Source organism: Ovis canadensis, chromosome 13 (genome assembly GCF_042477335.2).
Source record: "Ovis canadensis isolate MfBH-ARS-UI-01 breed Bighorn chromosome 13, ARS-UI_OviCan_v2, whole genome shotgun sequence".
NCBI classification, from domain to species: Eukaryota; Metazoa; Chordata; class Mammalia; order Artiodactyla; family Bovidae; genus Ovis; species Ovis canadensis.
In genome coordinates, this window is record NC_091257.1 from 27500056 (window position 1) to 27519406 (window position 19351).

The 19351-nt window shown below is 45.3% G+C and overlaps 1 protein-coding gene and 1 long non-coding RNA gene across 3 annotated transcripts in view; one reads left to right on the forward strand and one right to left on the reverse strand.

Moving 5' to 3' along the window:
• Positions 1 to 2703: 2703 nt before the first annotated feature.
• On the reverse strand, positions 2704 to 4423 carry LOC138417325 (uncharacterized). The gene is made up of 2 exons (XR_011248075.1): positions 3946 to 4423; positions 2704 to 3776 (listed from the first exon to the last, which is right to left on the reverse strand). It is a non-coding gene; the product is annotated as an uncharacterized lncRNA (long non-coding RNA).
• Positions 3196 to 19351, forward strand: part of ITIH2 (inter-alpha-trypsin inhibitor heavy chain 2) — a 32955-nt gene continuing 16799 nt past the window's right edge. The window contains exons 1-10 of one of the 2 annotated variants that reach the window (XM_069547186.1): positions 3196 to 3566; positions 4528 to 4714; positions 7017 to 7091; positions 8950 to 8982; positions 11280 to 11449; positions 13224 to 13328; positions 14207 to 14369; positions 15748 to 15855; positions 16493 to 16621; positions 16927 to 17043. In XM_069547186.1, the coding sequence (XP_069403287.1) occupies positions 3499 to 3566; positions 4528 to 4714; positions 7017 to 7091; positions 8950 to 8982; positions 11280 to 11449; positions 13224 to 13328; positions 14207 to 14369; positions 15748 to 15855; positions 16493 to 16621; positions 16927 to 17043 (1155 nt within the window). In that variant the 5' untranslated portion in view covers positions 3196 to 3498. Of the gene's footprint in view, positions 3567 to 3918; positions 4079 to 4527; positions 4715 to 7016; positions 7092 to 8949; positions 8983 to 11279; positions 11450 to 13223; positions 13329 to 14206; positions 14370 to 15747; positions 15856 to 16492; positions 16622 to 16926; positions 17044 to 19351 lie in introns of those variants that run through there. The other variant, XM_069547187.1, reaches the window with a different exon arrangement.

Genomic DNA, 19351 nt, shown 5'->3' on the forward strand with positions numbered 1-19351 from the left:
GATCCATTTTACCGGTGAAGAAACTGATTTACAGAGAGAGGAAATCTCCTGCTACAGTCACTAATCTAGTAAGAGTCACTAATCTAGTAAGAGATAGACTCTGGATGTTGAAGATGGTGTCATGTCCCACTGGGGCTTCCCACGTGGCTCAGCTTAAGAATCTGATGCAGGACACTTGGATTCGAGACCTGAGTCGGGAAAAATCCCCTCGAAGAGGAAATGGCAACCCACTCCAGTATTCCTGCCTGGGAAATCTCATGGACAGAGGAGCCTGGTGGGCTACAGTCCTTGGTGTCACCAAGAGTCGGACACGACTGAGCACATCATGTTCCATTATTGGAAACTAAATAGCTTGATGCAAGAATATTTTGAAAAGGACAACGTATGAAAGGAAAGAGTTATTACTTTTGGGGCAGATCACCTTCCAAGAGTGGTTCAAGTCAGTGTTGATACTTTAGGGTCAGTTATGTTCAAAGGCACGGTGGTGACTGTTGTATACAGTGCCAGGCACATAGTAGGCTATCTATAAAGACTGGATTTTTTAGTTTAGTTTATTGAAATATAGTTGATTTACCGTGTTGGGTTAGTTTCTGCTGTATAGCAGGGTGATTCAGTTATACATATATATATATTATTTTTCCTATTCTTCTCCATTATGACTTATCACAGGGTATTGGATATAGCTCCCTGTGCTCTACATGGGACCTTGATGTTTATCCATTCCATCGGCAATAGTTTGCATCTGCTGATCCCAAGCTCCCAGCCCATCCCTCCCCCTCCTTTCCCCCTTGGCAACCACAGGTCTGTTTTCTATGTCTCTGAGTCAGTTCCTGTTTCGTAGACGAGTTCATCTGCGTCACAGTTTAGATTCCACATGTGAGGGATATCGCATGGTATCTGTCTTTCTCCGTAAAGAGCAGTGGATGAAGGTGTGTGCTCTGCGCTTGAGGACATGTGGCAGGGCGTGGAGCTGTGTGCCGCAGATATGCCCCAGTGACACGAGTGCTGGGTGTCAGCCAGAGGAATCCTGTTGGAGACAGAGCCGCAGTGGAGACGGCCTTTGAAAGGGGATGTGATGCTGATAGATGGACACTGGAGGAGAAGCTGGGAATGGCAGGCAAGGGAGCTGTGTCGGGGAAGCCCTTGGATGAACGGTTTGGAGCTGAGCAAATCATCTGGCTTTGGTGGCTGTAGGGCTTCCCTGGTAGCTCAGCTGGTAAAGAATCCACCTGCAGTGCAGGAGACCCCAGTTTGATTCCTGGGTCGGGAAGATCTGCTGGAGAAAGGATAGGCTACCCACGCCAGTATTCCTGGGCTTCCGTTGTGGCTCAGCTGGTAAAGAATCCGCCTGCACTGCTGGAGATCTGGGTTCAGTCCCTGGGTTGGGGAAATCCCCTGGAGAAGGGAACAGCTACCCACTCCACTATTCTGGCCCGGAGAATTCCATGGGGTCGACAAGCGTCGAACACGACTGAGTGACTTTCACTTTGTGGTGTGCAGGTCACCTGGAGATCAGGCTGAAGGTAGTGCGTTGACCACTGTGAAATCACTCTTGGCTGGATCTTCTATAGGAAGAGAGTGGAGACTCTGGAGCAGGGAGTAACTGCCTCAGAGCGGCACCTGGGTGCTGCATTCAGCCATGGTGTGAGGGTGATGGATTCAGAAACTGTAGCCAAGACATCCTCTAGAAAACACTGCTAGCATTCCAGAAACTTAATGAATATAATGACAGTGGAAACGGAGAGGAAGTGGAACCCAGACCAACTGGTATGTTCCCAGAAATGCTTACCGCATTCACTCTTAGCTGAGACCAAGCATTTGGGGGGGTGGGGGAGCGGGGTGTGTGTGTAAATTCACTACTGAAGTCATGCAGTACACGCTTAACCAAACCAAATCAGTACTATCCGGGGTCTGACCCCACGTCATCTTCACTCATCGCAAATGCTGCTCTGTCTTCAACTAATAGATTTATCTGGTTAGCTTAGACCTCTATTTTACTTAAACAAAATTAGGCGGTGTGTAAAACAAGTGATTTTCTTTGTTCTGCCAAGGTTACCTATAATCCTTGCTGAAAATATTTTTAACTGATTTGGAATCAGTTTTCTTTGCTCTTTAAATTGTTTTTTAAATGTTTAATTGTGAAATATTACAGAGGAAAATTTAAAACATACTTGTTTAATGGAAGCAAGCAAGTGTTCATGGCAGGATGAATGGATAAAGAAAATGTGATATATTCATACAGTAGATGATTATATTCAGCCTTTTCTTATGTGGACCATTTTTTAAATGTCTTTATTGAATTTGTTACAATATTGCTTCTGTTTGATGTTTTGTCTTTTTTTTGGATCTTAGCTCCCTGACCGGAGATCGAACCAACTTTGGAAGGCAAAGTCTTAACCACTTGGACTGCCAGGGATGTCTGATAAATAAAGAAGGAAATCCTGACGTAAATGACAATATGAATACATCTTGAGGACGTTATGCTAAGTTAAATAAGCCAGTCACGAAAGGACAAATATTGGATGATTCCACTTACACGAGGTATGTAAGGTAATCGTACTCACAGAAAAGACAAGTTGAATGGTGGTTTCCAGGAGCTGGGGGAAGGCGGAATGGAGAATTATTGTTTACTGGGGACAGGGTTTTAGTTTTGCTAGATGAACAATTTCTAGAGAGGCACTTCACAACGATGTGTACAGTTACTAATCTTAGATTTAATTCTCCTCTTTCTTTTATTATTATTTGCTATAATGTCTGTCTTAACCCGATACCATCTTTGTAACCCCCATTTTCAAGTATTTAGAAAAAATAAGATAGATTTTAATGCAATCTCAACTTTCAGTCTGCATTTGTCCCTTGGAAATAAAATGTAAATCTTAGAGACAGCATACAGTTGAACATTAAAAAAAAAAAATCAGTAACCCTTCATAATCTTCCAGATAAATGTAATCCATTTGCATTTATAGTACATTTGAAGCAACACTCCCAGTTATTTTGGGCACGTGCTTGGATTTCACAAATTTGTAGTTTTTTAAAGGTCATCTTGCATTATTTGAATGTCAATTTATCTTCTTTGGTATGGTTATTTTCTCTTTCCACTTGCCTTGTTTTTGAAATAAACTTTAAGCCATGTCCCTTTAAAATAAACCAGAAGACAATCTCAAAAAAGTGATCTGTTTGTCCTGGGTTCACTGCAATCCACAAGGTGAGTGTCAGGTCCATGGAAAGCAGCCGAGTCTGGTCGGTACCGATCTAGTAGAAACAGCCCTATATCGCAGGTCACACGGGTCATCACAGGCTTCCTGTTTTCATGGGGTGCAAGTTCCCTTGTGTTAGTGAACTTTTAGAGAAATTATTTCAGTAGCAGCTCTCTGACCAGGTGCTGGATCAAACAACTTTGGACAGAAAGGCGGTAGTTCCATCCTGGTAAAGGAAACTGCCAGAAAAGACATGGGAGCTGGGCAGACTGACGTCCACAGCCTGGCTGTGTGAAAGCAGATGTCTGGAGTAGAGGCTCAAGAAAAAGTTTCATCAAATAGACTGGTCACCCAGCTTGGGGACCACAGGTAAATTTTAGTCTAAATTCACACCCGGAACCCCGATCCGAGGGAGGGAACCCAGGGTGCCTCTCCTGGGACCTGCTGAACTTTGATTCTCAACCTTGAATCAAGTCCCCACTTGCTGACTGTGAGATGGGGAATCAATTACCGAATCTTCTTTGCCTCCATTGTGAATGGAGATAAATGTAGTACGCACCTGATATGGCTCTTTCATAGCTGAAAAGTAAAGGGCTAAAGTTAATGCAAGTAAAAGAGACCGATACCACAGAGAACTTCATGAACCCTAGTCATCAGTGTTACTAGGATTCCTGACTGTGAGCAGGAAGGGATTCCAGGCTGGGCTGTCCCTGGTTCTGGGACTAGGGGGAGCTGATTTTCCACCGACCTGAGTGAGGCTGACCGGAAGCAGTGGGAACAGACCCTGTTCTCTTCATCAAAGATGTTCCGGAAGCTTCCTCGCAGCAGGGCGTGCCTCCCACACTGCTTCTCGCCCAGTTCTTTCAAGAAATAGGTTCTCGGTAATCAAAGGGAGAGGGAAAAAAGCACTGCTCATGAATGCTTTGCTCAGAAACTCTGGGGTTTCTTCTTCTCCTTTCCCTAAATTCCTCCTGCTTTCACTTAAACCAAAGGATTTTGTTTCCAGAAACTTTTTAACTTTAGGTTTTTCCCATCTGACTCAGTTTCTCGGGAAAGTTCCTCACCTGGTCTTTCAAAGAGGATGGCACTGACCTTTAGATCTCTTTGATTTTAAGATGAACAGAAATCAGCAGAAAGGGAAAAAAAAATACCACACATTCATCTGACCCTGACATACTCTCACAGCCCAGGGACTGCCTCTGGCTTAGCTGTTTGAATAACCTCTGGGTATCTGATCCACCCCTAGAGCTTAAGTTTGAACTCCAGAACAAATATTTGTCCTGTTTGGAGCAAAGTTTGAGAGCTCTCTTCTCTTTTCTTCTTTTTAAAGTCCAACTGTACTGCTCTGCCGTCCCTGTCTGATCGTGGTTCAGGGGACCCTGGGCTCCTCCCCAGAGCCCCCGCCTGAGAGCTGGGCAGAGGCACCCGGCGCGATGAAGGGGCTCACGTGCTTTTTCCTCTGCTTCTTCCTTTCTGAATCGAGAGGCTTTGAAATCCCCACCAATGGACTTTCAGAAGTAAGTACTTCCAGAAGACTCCTTGCTGTAGGCCCCCTGTGTTAGTTTGGTAAATACAGTGTCGCTCAGTCGTGTCTGACTCTTTGTGACCCCATGGACCGTGGCCCACCAGCCTCCTGTGTCCATGGGATTCTCCAGGCAAGAATCCTGGAGTGGGTAGCCATTCCCTTCTCCAGGGGATTTTCCCGACCCAGGGATTGAACCTGGGTCTCCTGCATTGCAGGTGAATTCTTTACCATCTGAGCCACCAGGGAAGCCTGTTACCTGTTGCTGTTCAAGGACTGTTTCCTGAGAGGGTTAGAAATTTATGATAAAGTTCATCTGAGTAGAAGTGTTCGCTGTTGAAATTACTCAAATGTGTATTTACCCTTTAAAGCATTAATGGGCTTTTCATGAGAACTGAGTTCATGGGCTGGCCCCATAGTGTAGCATTTATGGAGTACAGCTGCCCCTCCCTATCTTAGAAACTGGGGATATTAATTGATCCGATCCAAAGGATGGTTATAAGGTTTAAGTGACATTTGTAAACTACCCAGCACAGTGCAAACCTGAGCAAGAACTTGATAATTATTAGCTCTCATAACTATTATTATAAAATACCATTGTTATTCTTTTATGTAAGAGTATAAGAAAAGTCATTTTCAAAGCACTCTGGTTGAGGGACTTCCCCGACTCACTGGAAAAGAGCCTGATTCTGGGAAAGATTGAAGGCAAAAGGAGAGACGGGCAGCAGAGGTTGAGATGGTTGGATGGCACGACTGACTCAATGGCCATAAATCTGAGCAAACTCCAGGAGATAGTAAAAGACAGGGAAGCCTCGTGTGCTGCAGTCCATGCAGTTGCAGAGTCGGACATGACTTAGTGACTGAACAACAAACAGCTGATGACCCAGTGGCTGGGATTCCAAGCTCCCAACGCACGGGCCCTGGGTTCAATCCCTGGTCAGGGAACTAGATCTTGCATGCTGCAACTAAGACCCAGAACAGCCAACTGTTGTTTGTCATACCTAAGTGAACAGTGATTTCCAAGTTAAGGGCATTTAATGTTCCTGTTAAAGGGGAAGATGGATGACGCAGCAGGCAGAGTATAGGAATTATTTCCAAGGAGCTTAAGGTATTCCCTTCAGACACTTGATCATCCTCAGCATGATGAAAGTCTTGGACTGAAAGGCACAGAAGAGCTATTCTGATACTAGAAAAGCTACATGTATTCTGGGAATATCCTGGAAGATGCAGCGGCTTGTGATACTTACAGGGTGGATTATGTACACAAATGCCAAAGAACAAGATGGCATATGTGCAAGAAAAAAAAAATCACTGTCTGCCTAGAAATTATCATATTTTCCAACACTTTAGAAACCACCAGAGTGTGTTGGAAGCCTCAGTGATGGAGCCAGGAATTGGAGGCAAGATTTCCAAAGGTGCTTGTGCTTTTTCAGTCACTTACTGGTATTCCTTTCATATCGACGTTTCTAACATCTTATTAGACACTTCTGGCTATGCAACTCTTCCCCCAGGTATCTCCCTGTCATCTTCAGGCAAAGCAGAAAATGAATTCCTGGATCCACCAAGCTTGGAGATGTTAACTCCTAGTTACTCACCTCCGAGATATAACCAGCAAACAAATAGATTAAAGAAATCATTGTACCAGACAGAGAAAACAACTTTTGGTTACCAAAGGGAAAAGGGGAGAGGGATAAATTAGGGGTTGGGGATTAACAGATACACACTATGTATAAAATACACAACAAGGACGTACTGTATAGCATAAGAACTATATTCAATACATTGTAATATTCAACCTATAATTGGAGAAGGCAATGGCACCCCACTCCAGTACTCTTGCCTAGAAGATCTCATGGATGGAGGAGCCTGGTAGGCTGCAGTCCATGGGATTGCGAAGAGTCGGACACGACTGAGCGACTTCACGTTCACTTTTCACTTTGATGCATTGGAGAAGGAAATGGCAACCCTCTCCAGTGTTCTTGCCTGGAGAATCTCAGGGACGGGGGAGTCTGGTGGGCTGCCGTCTCTGGGGTTGCACAGAGTCGGACATGACTGAACCAACTTAGCAGCAGCAGAAACTTATAATGGAAAAGAATCTGTATATGTGTGGATATATAACTGAATCACTGTTACACACCGGAAACATTGCAAATCAGCTATTAATTTTTTTAAAAAAGACATATTAAAAATGAGATTGCGCAGAAATATAGAAAACAAGAAAAAATAATATATTAAATACTTTTTGCCTGTCACCAGCTGCCTTTTTTCACTGATGGAAATACACATCCTGATTTAAGTTTGCAGGCTATGGAGACCTTGCGGAGTCGGCTCCAGGCAAATTCCAGTTTGTGCCAGAGAATCGGAGGTATCAGGTACAGTAGACCTCAGTTCCGAAAGGGAAAATAAGTGCAAGAGATCATGAATGAAAAAATAGGAAAAGGACTGAGACGCTTTTTGCTACATTTTCTCAGGAGCTTGTTTTTCTTAGCAGCAAAGAGTCCAGTAGTATTATACTCGGGAGAAACACAGTTCAGCTGAAATGAAAGGAAACCTCCACACGACTGTCCATCTCTGAATGCAGTGGTCATGTTGTTCACTTAAACTATACGTGGCTACGTGTTTTCTTCAAAGCTTAAGATTATGGGATGGTTTTACTGTCATATATGGAAGGATTTCCTCCTAGGAGGACATTTTTTGTGGCCTCCTCGTGGGGCCACACATGCTACCCCACTGGTCACGGTCACTACTGTCTTGGGGAGCCGCTCAGAGAGCACAGGGAACCCGTCCACTCTGAAGGCCGTCTCCAGTTGTTAAGATTGCACCTTCCAGCGCAGGGAGCGTGGGCTCAATCCCTGGCCCAGGAGCTAAGACCACACATGGCTTGTGGCCAAAAAACCAAAACACAATACAGAAGAATATTATAACAAATTCAATAAAGACTTTAAAAGTGGTCCACATCAAAAAGATTTAAGAGAATAAAAAAGAAACCCCATAGGTAAATCCTCATGTCAGGGTCTTCATCTAAAAGACAAAACTTAAAGAGCTATTGAGAATTGCATTCAAAGATCTGAAAAAGACCCATGGACATAGAAAACAAACTCATAGTTACCAAAGAGAAAAGGGGGAGAGGGATAAGTTAGGAGGTTGGGATTGACAGATACACACTACTGTATAGAAAATAGATGGCCAGGAATTCCCTGGCTGTCTGCTGGTTAGCACTCTGTTCTTCCACTGCAGAGGGCACGGGTTCAATCCCTTGTTGGGGAACTAAGATCCTGGAAGCCGAGCAGCATGGCCAAAAAAGAAAATAGATAACCAGCAAAGACTTATATAGCACAGAGAAATATACTCAGTGTTTTGTAATAACCTATAAGGGAAAATAATCTGACAAAAAATAGACACGTAGAAATGACTGAATCACTTTGCTGTACATCTGAAACTAACACAACGCTGTAAATCAACCTTGCTTCAGTTAAAAAAATAAAGTCTAGAAAGAAGGCAACCATTGGCCTTACTATGTCATATTACACTCCTGAAAATTTCAGCTCACCCCAAAGCAGGCAAGCTAAGCTCTACTAACCCACACCTGAATTATTACTTTAAATCTATCTGACATTAAATGCTCACCCATCACTCTAAAGCCAGCCCGCTTTCCATGCCACAGGACAGTCATTCATGTGGATAAATCTGTAGCACGGCAGTTAGAATACAGGATTTTCCATCTGCCAATTACCATGTTTAACTCAGGGGCTACACCAAGGAGAAGACGCATGCATTTCAGCTCCCGTGTTGCTGCGTCTAATGGAAGAGACAAACATGCTTTCCCATCTGGGTTTGAAGGAAGGAATTTTGCTGCTATGAAAACACTCAGACAAACAGGTGTTTTTATTTGAATTAATGAGGTGGTTTTTACAGGATAAAGGTGCTCTGTGCTACTCAACATGAGCTCAGTTGAATATTTTCATTTAAAAACATTGGTTTTAACATTGTATCAGAGAATGATGGGCATACCACCAAAAGACAGCCGAGACACTGAGACACTTATGGTAGTACCCCAGGGGGAAACTAGCATTTAAGAATATTTGATAGTTATGTCTCGGTTCCAGTGAATCAATCAGAGTTCAGTATGGAAGGATAAAATATTTCTTGACTGGGAGAAAACAGTTTTTGCCGTCAAGGTAGTAAGCAACACGCTTCTGAAGAATGATTTTATCCAACTTCCTTTCACAGAGAAGTATTTCTGGAGAATCTGGAGAAAGGATGGTAAGTGTACCTTGATTTTGTTAAAAATTGATGTCTGAATGACTTTTCTGTTACCTATTATCGAGAAATCAATACGGCTGCCTTTTTTCTTCTGCACCAAGAGCGTTTACCTGACTTTCGAAATACCTGTTTGCCCAATTCTGTTTGGAAGTGTGTCTAAAATTCAGTATGAGAGGGTGGAGTGCGTAAGCAACCAGGAGAGATGTCCCCAGGAGCTGAAAACGTCCCTTCTCTTTACTTTGGCAAGTTTTGCCCACAGCACAGGTTTTTGTTTTTTTTTAAGAATATAAACTGTATATTGATTCCAATATAATGGCTTTGATTTAAAATAGGACACCTAACAGCTTTAGTGAGTGTGGAAAAGGCACTCTTAAACACGAAATGGCCCGATTCCCTGAGCCGTCTGGTGTATTGTTAAGTCCCCTACATACAAACAAGTCCCATTCCAAGAGTGAGTACGTCCAACAAAGTTAACCTAAGCACACAACCAACACAATCGGCTATATGTGGCTGTACTGTCGTAGGTTTAGAATACCTTTCATACAAAGAATACATAAAAAGACTGACACAAAAACATAAAGACCATTTTTAATCGGACAGTACAGTACCTTGAGAAGTACAGTAGTCCAGCGCAACTGCTGGCATACAGGGACTGGCATGGAGTGAACAGGACCGAGGAGTTACTGATGGAGGAGGGAGAGGGGGTGGCAGACGGTGGGGCTGAAGGGCCGTCAGCAGTAAGAGACAGAGGGCAAGCTGCGGTTTCACTCATGTCTGATGTTGATGGTGCACGTTCCAGTTCCTTGCTGGAACCAGATGCTCTTTCGCATCTTTGAAAATTTGCAGCTGCACCTTGAAGGTCCGTATGTATGTAGGGGCTTACTGTAGCTCCTCCTGTGGCAGGAAGACATCAAAAGGAAAGTTGTTTCCTTGGCTTCATGGTCTGAACGGACAGCAGCTGTGAGAAGCTCTGGGTTAAGGGGGAGGAAGGACAAACAGCTTAGCCTGGGTTTTATCTTTGCTTGAGGTGAGCTGGATGTTAACAAGTTGAAAGATTTAATCTTGGATGACGATGTTTGGGGAAAATGACACCTAGTATGGGCTTCCCTGGTGGTGCAGAGGCTAAAGCATCTGCCTGCAATGTGGGAGACCTGGGTTTGATCCCTGGGTCGGGAAGATCCGCTGGAGAAGGAAATGGCAACCCATTCCAGTATTCTTGCCTGGAGAATCCCATGGACAGAGGAGCTTGGTGGGCTATAGTCCACAGGTCGCAAAGAGTCAGACACAACTGAGTGACTTCAATTCATTGAAATAAGTAAAATGCTTTGAAAAACAAAGCAGAAACCAGTGGGTCCCATCACTGCCACAATCCTGGCAGTTTAGAGGCACCTCTTAAGAGATGCATGTTTTCAGTGCTTTATCTTTGAGCATATGGATACTGGAACTGCCTTAAATCAATAGAGAAGGGTTGGGAACCAGGTCCAGAGTGCTGGACGAGTCACCGCATCAAAATGCTCCTTGCAAGATGTTCTGTTCTTCACTCATACCCATCAGCACTCTCACGCGTGCGTGCTAAGTTGCTTCAGTTGTGTCCAACTCTTTGTGACCCCATGGACTGTAGCCCGTCAGGCTCCCCTGTCCACAGGATTCTCAGGCAAGAATACTGGAGTGGGTAGCCATTCTCTTCTCCAGGAGATTTTCCCGATCCAGATTGAACCCGAGTCTCCCACATTGCAGGCAGGTTCTTTACTGTCTGAGCCACCAGGGAAGCCTAGCTCTCCTGTCAAACTATATCTCATAGTTTGTTTTGATTGGGGAAACAACAGGAGGACTGGGAAAAGGTGAAATTGCAATAGATGAGGTTCAAGAAGGTAGGTAGCAGTGTGGGGCTTTGGGGACCGCCTGTGTGTTCCACCCCACTGTACCCCAGGAAGAGCCTGGGTCCCCTTTCTACACTGCACACCCACATCCTTTCCTGCCCTCTGGCCCTGTATTCAGAGTTATTTCCTGCACTTTCATAATCCAATCTTGCTTCCCCACAACCATTTCCTCCTCATAGTCTAACTTTCAGAATCAGTGTTAATAGACTCACAGCGCTGGAGAGGCATCTCAAGATTTCTTAAAACAAGAGCGAGCTTCTGCCTGCAGGATATCCCAAGAATTTAGGAGAACGCTTAGTAAAAGCTGAGTTATATACTTAATGATGCCTTAGAATTTTTTGCACTATTATCATCAAATATGCACTGAAGTTCTCTCATGTTTGTCCGAGTACAGTTGTCTTTTCTTGCCGATTTCAGGAAGATGTTGATCAAGTGACTCTTTATAGTTATAAAGTCCAGTCTACTATTACTTCTCGAGTGGCCAACACTGTTATCCAGACCAAAGTGGTGAACCACTCTCCACAGCCTCAAAATGTTGTGTTTGATGTGCAGATTCCCAAAGGAGCCTTCATCTCCAACTTCTCCATGTGAGTAACTCCCACTCAGAACCGGAAACTGGATATGCTCTGCTCACAGGATCAAACCCCTCTCAGAGTGGACCTTTAGTGCCTCAACTCTTCATGGCTCTGTACCCAGCATCTTTGTTGTTGTTGTTTAATTGCTAAGTTTTATCTGACTCTCTGCTACCCTATGGACTGTAGCCCACCAGGCTTCTTTGTCCATGGGATTTCCCAGGCAAGAATACTGGAACAGGTCTGCCATCTCCTCCTCCAGGGGATCTTCCTGAACTAAGGACTGAACTCAAGTCTCCTGCATTGGCAGGTGAATTCTTCACCACGTAATTTACCAGGGAAGCCCAGAGTGGACGCTGGTGGTCAGCAATTCCAGGAGTTCTAGCTTTCAGAGTTGTGGACCCACTGGACATTGAGTCATCTTGGGGTGGGACCCAATAATTTGCTTCTGTTCAGAGTAACAGAATTTGCAAAGGATTTGTTTTTGTTTTCTAATGAGTGAAAACATCCTTAAGCCTGTCTCTATGGCAGTAATCTCCCACTTCCTTAGGGAGAGGCCATATGTTCTATTTTGCTTCAAAAACTCTAATCAGACTGTTCTGACTAATCATTGTTAGGACAGATTAGGTGACAGCAAGTGAAAAGGAAGGTAGGTAGAGACAGAGATGACAAGAGAGGACAGAGTTCTCCCCGGGAGATGTTAGAAAGAGAAACACAAACTTGGCAGGGATCGAGCAGCACTTTTCTCCATCTTTCTTTGCTCTTTTCCCCATCTTTCTTTGCTCTTTTCCACCCTTGAAGGGTGGAAGGATCTTGAAGGATCCTTAATACATGGAAGAATGATCCTATAAACCACATGTCAGTCAGAGAGCTAGTTTACCAGTCACAGCCCTAGGCACATTTGTCATTCCAAAGGGATGCACAGGAGAACCACCCTTAATCCAAAGGGTGAACCTGGAAAATGAAGAAACATTTTTTGAAATTTTGCCTTGGAGTATAGTTGACCCACGATGTGTTAGTTTCAGGTGTACAGCAAAGTGACCCAGTTATCCAGCTGTACATGCCCATCCTTTTGCGGATCCTTTCCCCATGTAGGTTATTACAGAATATTGAGTCAAGTTCCCTGTGCTGTGCAGTAGCTCACTGTCACTTATTGTACACATAGTGGTGTGTGTGTGTTAACCCCAGACTCCTAATTTATCACTTCCCCTTCACATTTCCCCTTTGGTAACCATATGTTTGTTTGCAAAGTTTGTTTCTGTTTTGTAAATAAGTTCGTTTGTATCAATTTTGGGGGGCATTCCACATCTAAGTAATATTATGTGATGTTTGTGTTTCTCTGACTAACTTCACTTAGTCTGATGATTTCTGAGTCCATCCATATTACTGCAAATGGCATTATTTCATTCTTTTTTATGGCTGAGCACTATTCCAGTGTGTATCTGTACCGCATCTTTATCCAGTCCTCTGCTGGTGGACACTTAGGTTGCTTCCATGTCTTGGCTGTTGTAAATAGTGCTGCTTTGAATGCTGGGGAAGAAGCATCTTAAACACAAGTAACAACATGGGAGAGAAAGCTTCTAGTACAGGAGGCTACCTCATCTATCTTAAATCACACTACCAGATAAAGAAACTCCTTTTATGAAACCTGCAAATGTCTCTCTACTTGAAGTTTCCTTCCAGGTGCAAAATGATAAATAATTCATTAAGTCCACCCGGTTGGGTTGTTGGCTTGTTTGTTCATTGTGCTTCTGTTCAGACCAACTGTGGGCCTTCTGTCATTTTTTAGGACTGTGGATGGCACAACTTTTACTAGTTCTATTAAGGAGAAAACCGTGGGCCGAGCCCTCTACGCACAGGCGAGAGCGAAAGGCAAGACGGCAGGACTGGTGAGGTAAGGGCAGGGTCCCCATCCATTGCTGCCTGTGCTCAAGCCCATTCCCTGCACAGCAAGCCAGCCCCCAGGAAGGCAGAGAAGCTCGTCCTCTGCTAGGTCGCTTCTTTGTGGTACTTCCTTGATCCCACACGATCTGATTACCCACAATCTCACCTTGCTTGTTTACCATTTAAATTTTTTTTTGAAATTGCTGACTGTTTCTCCTAAGGCTCAAATCAGCCTCATTTGACAACTCTGCTGTTTTCTCTTTAAAACCATAAACACTTCAAGATGAGTGATCACACTGGACTTGGTGCGTACGGGAGTAAGTAAGGCATTAGTGCTGGAAATACATATTCAATTTGAAATAACAGATGTCTTCTTTATGAAGGCTTTTAAAAATGTAAAGAATCCCCCTAGAATGAGTCTCACCAGCAGTAGGGGAAAGGTGTGCTGTCCTTTGGATCATCTAAACTGGGACTGCGTTCCGACCCTACAACTGACTCGCATGTGATCTCAAGAGGGTTACTTACCCTTTATGAACCTCATTTGTCATCACTTGCTAAATGAAGGTCTTGGTGTCCATCTTTTAGAGCGGCTATAATAGCAGTGATATGTGTCAAGTTCCTGGCAGGTAACAGGGGATCAATAACCAGTGGCTCTTTGCAGCTGACACTCAGATCTATAAGAAGCTCTGCAAGAAAAAGATCAGGTAGGAGAAGGGAGGGGAATCCCAGGCTAGTGGAAGGAAATCCATCTAGAAGTTGCCGTTCTCTCTACTGGACCTACCGTTCGTTCTCCTAAGCAATGAGCAGGCGGCTAGCCCAGGGCAGCCTGGACGCCCTCTGTGTAGATTCGACATGTGATGACTTATGGGGGCGGGCTCACATCTTTAGGAGCAGAGCTCTGGATATGGAGGACTTCAAAACCGAAGTGAGCATTGCCCCTGGAGCAAAGGTGCAGTTTGAACTTCATTACCAGGAAGTGAAGTGGAGGAAGCTGGGGTCCTACGAGCACAGAGTCCACCTGAAGCCAGGACGACTGGCCAAGCACCTGGAGGTGAGCCCTCCCTCCTCGAGCTGGGTCCCCATCTGTGCTTTCCATTCATCTTCTCTCCGTGGTGTTCCATGCCACTTGACACTGCAGGACAGGGTGGTGTATGGCAATTGACTCTGGGTTTGGAGGAAGGAAGTGCCACTTCCTAACACATCTCAAGGCTAGCTCATCTCCTTATTTGCTGTGTCAATTTCCTGTGGCTGCTGTAGCAAATGATTGCACACAGGGGGCTTATGACAACAGAGATGTCTTCTTACACAGTTCTGGGGGTGCGGACTGAAGTCAAGGTGTTGGCAGGGCTCTTGGGGAGGGTCTGTCCCTTGCTGCTTCCGTGGTCTGGAAGCAGGTGGCATTCCTTGACTTGTGGCCTCATGGCCCGTCATTCTGACCCATGTCTCCCTACTTATGTCGCCTCCTCCTCTGAGTGTCTCAAATGTCCCTCTGCTCTCGTAAGAATATTTGTCATGGATTTCTGGCCCACCGGGTAGTTCAGGATGATCACATCTCAAGATCCTTTACTGTATCCGCAAAGATCCTTTTTCCAAATCAGGTAGCAGTTTCAGCTTCCAAAGATTTAATGTAGACATGCCTTTGGTGGGGGGTGGGGGTGGGGGGACCATTCAACCCTCTACACTGACCTTCCAACTAATGCTGATCCTCAACTTTCTCATCTGTGAAGAGTACCATCTTAGATTCCTTGGTTCTAAGTGCGATGAACTTCTGGAAATAGGTGGCTAATACCAGGAGGTCAGCGAAGGTTGAGTTTGTTGTCTTTGCTCCACGTTCCCCCCGTTGCACCCCAACTCTCATCACCTAGAGAGCAGTGCCTGTGCAGGGCCACTTGAGCTCACTTCTGCTGTAGTCTTCACCTCTTGCCTTGAGAACTGAGCTGCTCTTTTCTTGGCTCTAAACTTGTTAACATCATGTGAATGTTTGTGTAAGAGGCAGAGGAGGGCTGGCTGGAAGAAACCCAGGGAAGAACACAATGCACCTGGTCTCTGTTTGACACAGATGATGGTGAAGCAGACAGATTGAAAATTGTCCGTAGATGGAGAAGATTCAAAGGGATGAATGGATCACGTAAAATTTTCTTATAAATAAGAATGGGATGGAGAAGAAGGAGAATTAAATTCCAGAGGAATGGAGCAATAGAAAGGGAGCACCGAGTTGCCCAGAGGGTCTTTCAGCCTCCCTGGTGAGATGCATCATATCACACAGGATCTAAAGAACTTGCCGAAGGGATGGTGGAGCCATGCTAGGTCATCTTTGGGAGATCTGGAGAGGAAGGGAGCAGCAGAGGACTTAGAATTGATAATCATACTTCTTGCTCAAAAAGTCTTGAAAGATGTTTTAATGTTTTAAGTAACTTTCCCACTTCTAGGTAGATGTGTGGATTATTGAACCTCAAGGACTAAGATCTCTTCATGTTCTGGACACATTTGATGGGCATTTTGATGGCGTTCCCGTTATATCTAAAGGACACCAGAAGGTACCACAAGCAGTGACGTGACAGAGTCTGAGTGGCCACTGGTTTGCAGGTTTTCCTCTCCCTCTCTGCTCTAGGGGATGGAAGAGTTGTCAGGTGCTGAGCTCAGGGAACTTAGGAACTGTGATCCCTGAGCAAAGTCTTGGGCCTCCCACAGGACATACAGAATGAAACCAATTGTTTCATTGCATTGTGACCAGTGTCTGTCCATTTTGAAGCCCATCCCCCCAAGTCACCCACTGGACTGGTAGCTAAAAGACAGTCTTCACATAATATATAGAGAATTTTCCTTAATCACTGCGAGAGATACTCAGCTTAATTCTCTCTGCCTCAATGGCCAATAGTAACCACCTTTGGAGGGGTCAAAGTCCTCTAAGAGCTTTTTGCCAACTCTTTCTAGAGCTGGTGGCCATTTCTTCCGTGGGGTGGGGGTAAGGGGGAGGGAGGGATTCTTCGAGTCTCTTATAAAGGGCCGAAGCCTGGCCAGCAGCGCCGCAGGCTGCTAGATGCGCCTCTGGTAGGACCACTGGCGCTGCCTGGGTGCAGAGTGGCCCTGGACCTCCCCTGTGTGCATGAAAAGGTATTCCCCCCGGACAGGGAGGGGGAAGAGACCGGGGTCTGACACCATTGCTCTTTCCAGGCACATGTTGCCTTCAAGCCCACGGTGGCACAACAGAGAAAATGCCTCAACTGCTCAGAGACGATGGTGGACGGCGAGCTGGTGGTGATGTATGATGTGAACAGAGAGGAGAAGGTTGGGGAACTTCAGGTGGGTACAAACAATTCTCAGAGGCCAGCACTGCCTGAGCCAAAGATCTGTTTCTTGTTGAATAAAGCCCCAGGGAACTTCCCTGGGAGGTAAACTGCAGAGAGGCTGGGCCCTTTCAGGAAAGGACGGAGCGGGCGCAGGAAGAAGGGAGAGATGGACGTAGCCAAGCCTCTGTTCTCTTCTTTACGACCATCATGCCTCCTGCCCCCCGTGGTCTCCTCTCCCCTCTCAGTCCCCAGACCCTTATCCTCCTCCATGCCAAACACTGGTAATGGTTTGGCTCACAAATATGTCCTGTTTTTCAGGTATTTAATGGATATTTTGTCCACTTCTTTGCTCCTGAGAACATGGATCCAATTCCCAAAAACATCCTGTTTGTCATCGACGTTAGTGGCTCAATGTGGGGAATTAAAATGAAACAGGTGAGTAGCCCTGGGTTGCAGTGGTACCCAGGACTCCATGCCTTCTCTGATCCCCTCGTGACGGTGCAGGGGTTTGAGACCCCTTCCCCCTAGAGCTAGTCTTAGTTCAGGCTGCTCACAAAGGAACAGAGGCTGGGTGACTTCTGAACAGGAGAAATTTATCTCAAAACTCGCCTTTTTGAAAAATTTCGCCTCCATCTAACCTCTTCTCACTCTGCTCAGGCTTCTGCCTCATATCCCTTTTGTTCTCCTGCATGACATTTTAGACGGATATCTTGCCATTGTGCATGAATAACTTTGAAAATGCTTAATGCACAGTTTTTCTAATTATGTTGTAATTCCTTGAGGGTGCTCATTCCGTCTCATGTCTTCCCAGTTTGGAGTTCCACCTGGCCCCTTCAGTGTTAATGGTGTAGGTGCAGTTGCGAACAAGGACATTCCTAGTCCACCCATTCATCTAGTGTGAACCAACCAGTGAATCTCTGTTCATTCAACAACCACTTATGACCACCCGAGTGTTCACTACTGTTCTAGGATCCAAAAGACGGCAAAGACTTGGCCCTGCCTACCTCTATCACCAGGTTCTCAGCAGTGCACTTGGGACATTTGGGGCTGATGAACCCGTGTCGTGGGGACCACACTGTACGCTCTAGGATGTTTAGCAACATCTATTCACTAGATGCCATGGGACTCACCCTCCTGGTCATGACAGTCAAAGATGGCCACAGAGGGCTTCCCTGGTGGTCCAGTGGCTAAGAATGGCTAAGAATCGGCCTTGCAGTGCAGGAGACATGGGTTCGATCCCTGATCTGGGAAGATCCCACGTGCTGCGAGGCAACTAAGCCTGCGAACTGCAACTAGAGAAAGCCTGCGCACAGCAACAAAGGCACAGCATGGCTAAAATAAATAAATAAAATTCAAAGTGAAAAAAAAGGAATGAGAAAGAAGGTGGTCTTCTCCCCCTCCACATTTACAAAAGTGTCTTCAGACATTGTCAAATGTCCCCTGGGGAGAAAATTATCATTTGAGAACCACTGCCCTAATACAACAGTTTATTTCTTCCTTCCTTCCCTCATTTAACAAGTATTTATTAAGCACCTGCCTTGTGTCAGGCACTCAGCTCAGCACTGAAGTTTGAGATAACTGTTACACACCCAGTGGACATGAAACATCAGGCAGGCTATTGGCTCTCCAGGTCTGGAGTTCAGAAGTGAGGTGTTGAGTGAGATATGCACTTAGGAGCCACCAGTGTGTAGAAGATACTCGTAACAATGAGACCAGGTGAGAACACCAAGGAGGAAGTCTAGATAAGAGAAGAAAACAGAGAGTGAACCTTACACTACCCAGTAACTAGAATACTTTGGGGAGACGAGGAGGAATCAGCCAAGAAGACCACGCCAGCAACTCTCCTTGTGGCCCAGGGGCTAAGATTCCGTGCTCCCACTGCAGGTGGCTGGGCTTCAATCTCTGGTTAGGGAACTGTATCCTGCACGCTGCAACTGAAGATCCCACATGCCGCAGTGAAGACCTAAGGTCCCATGCGCTGCAACTAATACTCAGTGCAGCCGCAACAAATACATACAGTTAAAAAGAAAAGAAAAGAAAAAGCAGCCAATGAGAGGAGGAGAAAACCAAGAGCAGCTGAGGCTCTGGAAGAAGATGAGGAAGTTTTATGAGGACAGCGATGTGACCGGTTGGTCCAAATGCTGCTCAGATTGGGTCTGATGAGATGAGAAGAGTCCATTGGATTTAGCAACAGCCTTGATGAGCATAGTTTCAGTGGAGGGATGATGGTGAAAACCTGAACAGAGCAGGCTTCAGAGAGAACAGGAAAAGAAGATTTGGAGACAGTGTGCTTACAATTCTTTTGAGGAATTTTAATGCAAAGGGAAACTGAGAAATGGGGGAAACGGATACGTTCAAGGTTTCTAAAGGCATGAGAAATGACAGTGTTATTATATGGAGATGTACCAATAGAGTGAAATGTATGATGCAGGAGAGGCAGAGGGCAGACACCAGTAGCCGAGACAGAGCCCAACCTAGGTCACCAGTGGATGGATTTGCATTAGGCAGAAATGCTTCTCCTAGCTCTGCATTACCAGGCATCAGGGAAAAGTGTATGGGCACAAATCCTGGCAGGGGGGAGGTTTATGGTGGCAGGGGTTGTAGAAATCTTCTTCTGATGACTTCCATTTCTCAGTGAAGTAGGATTCCAGGTCATCAGCTGAGACAGGAAGAGGGAGGTGTTGGTGGTTTGAGGATGAGAAGCAGGAATTAATGCATGAGAAGGCTGAGTAGAGGGACTTGA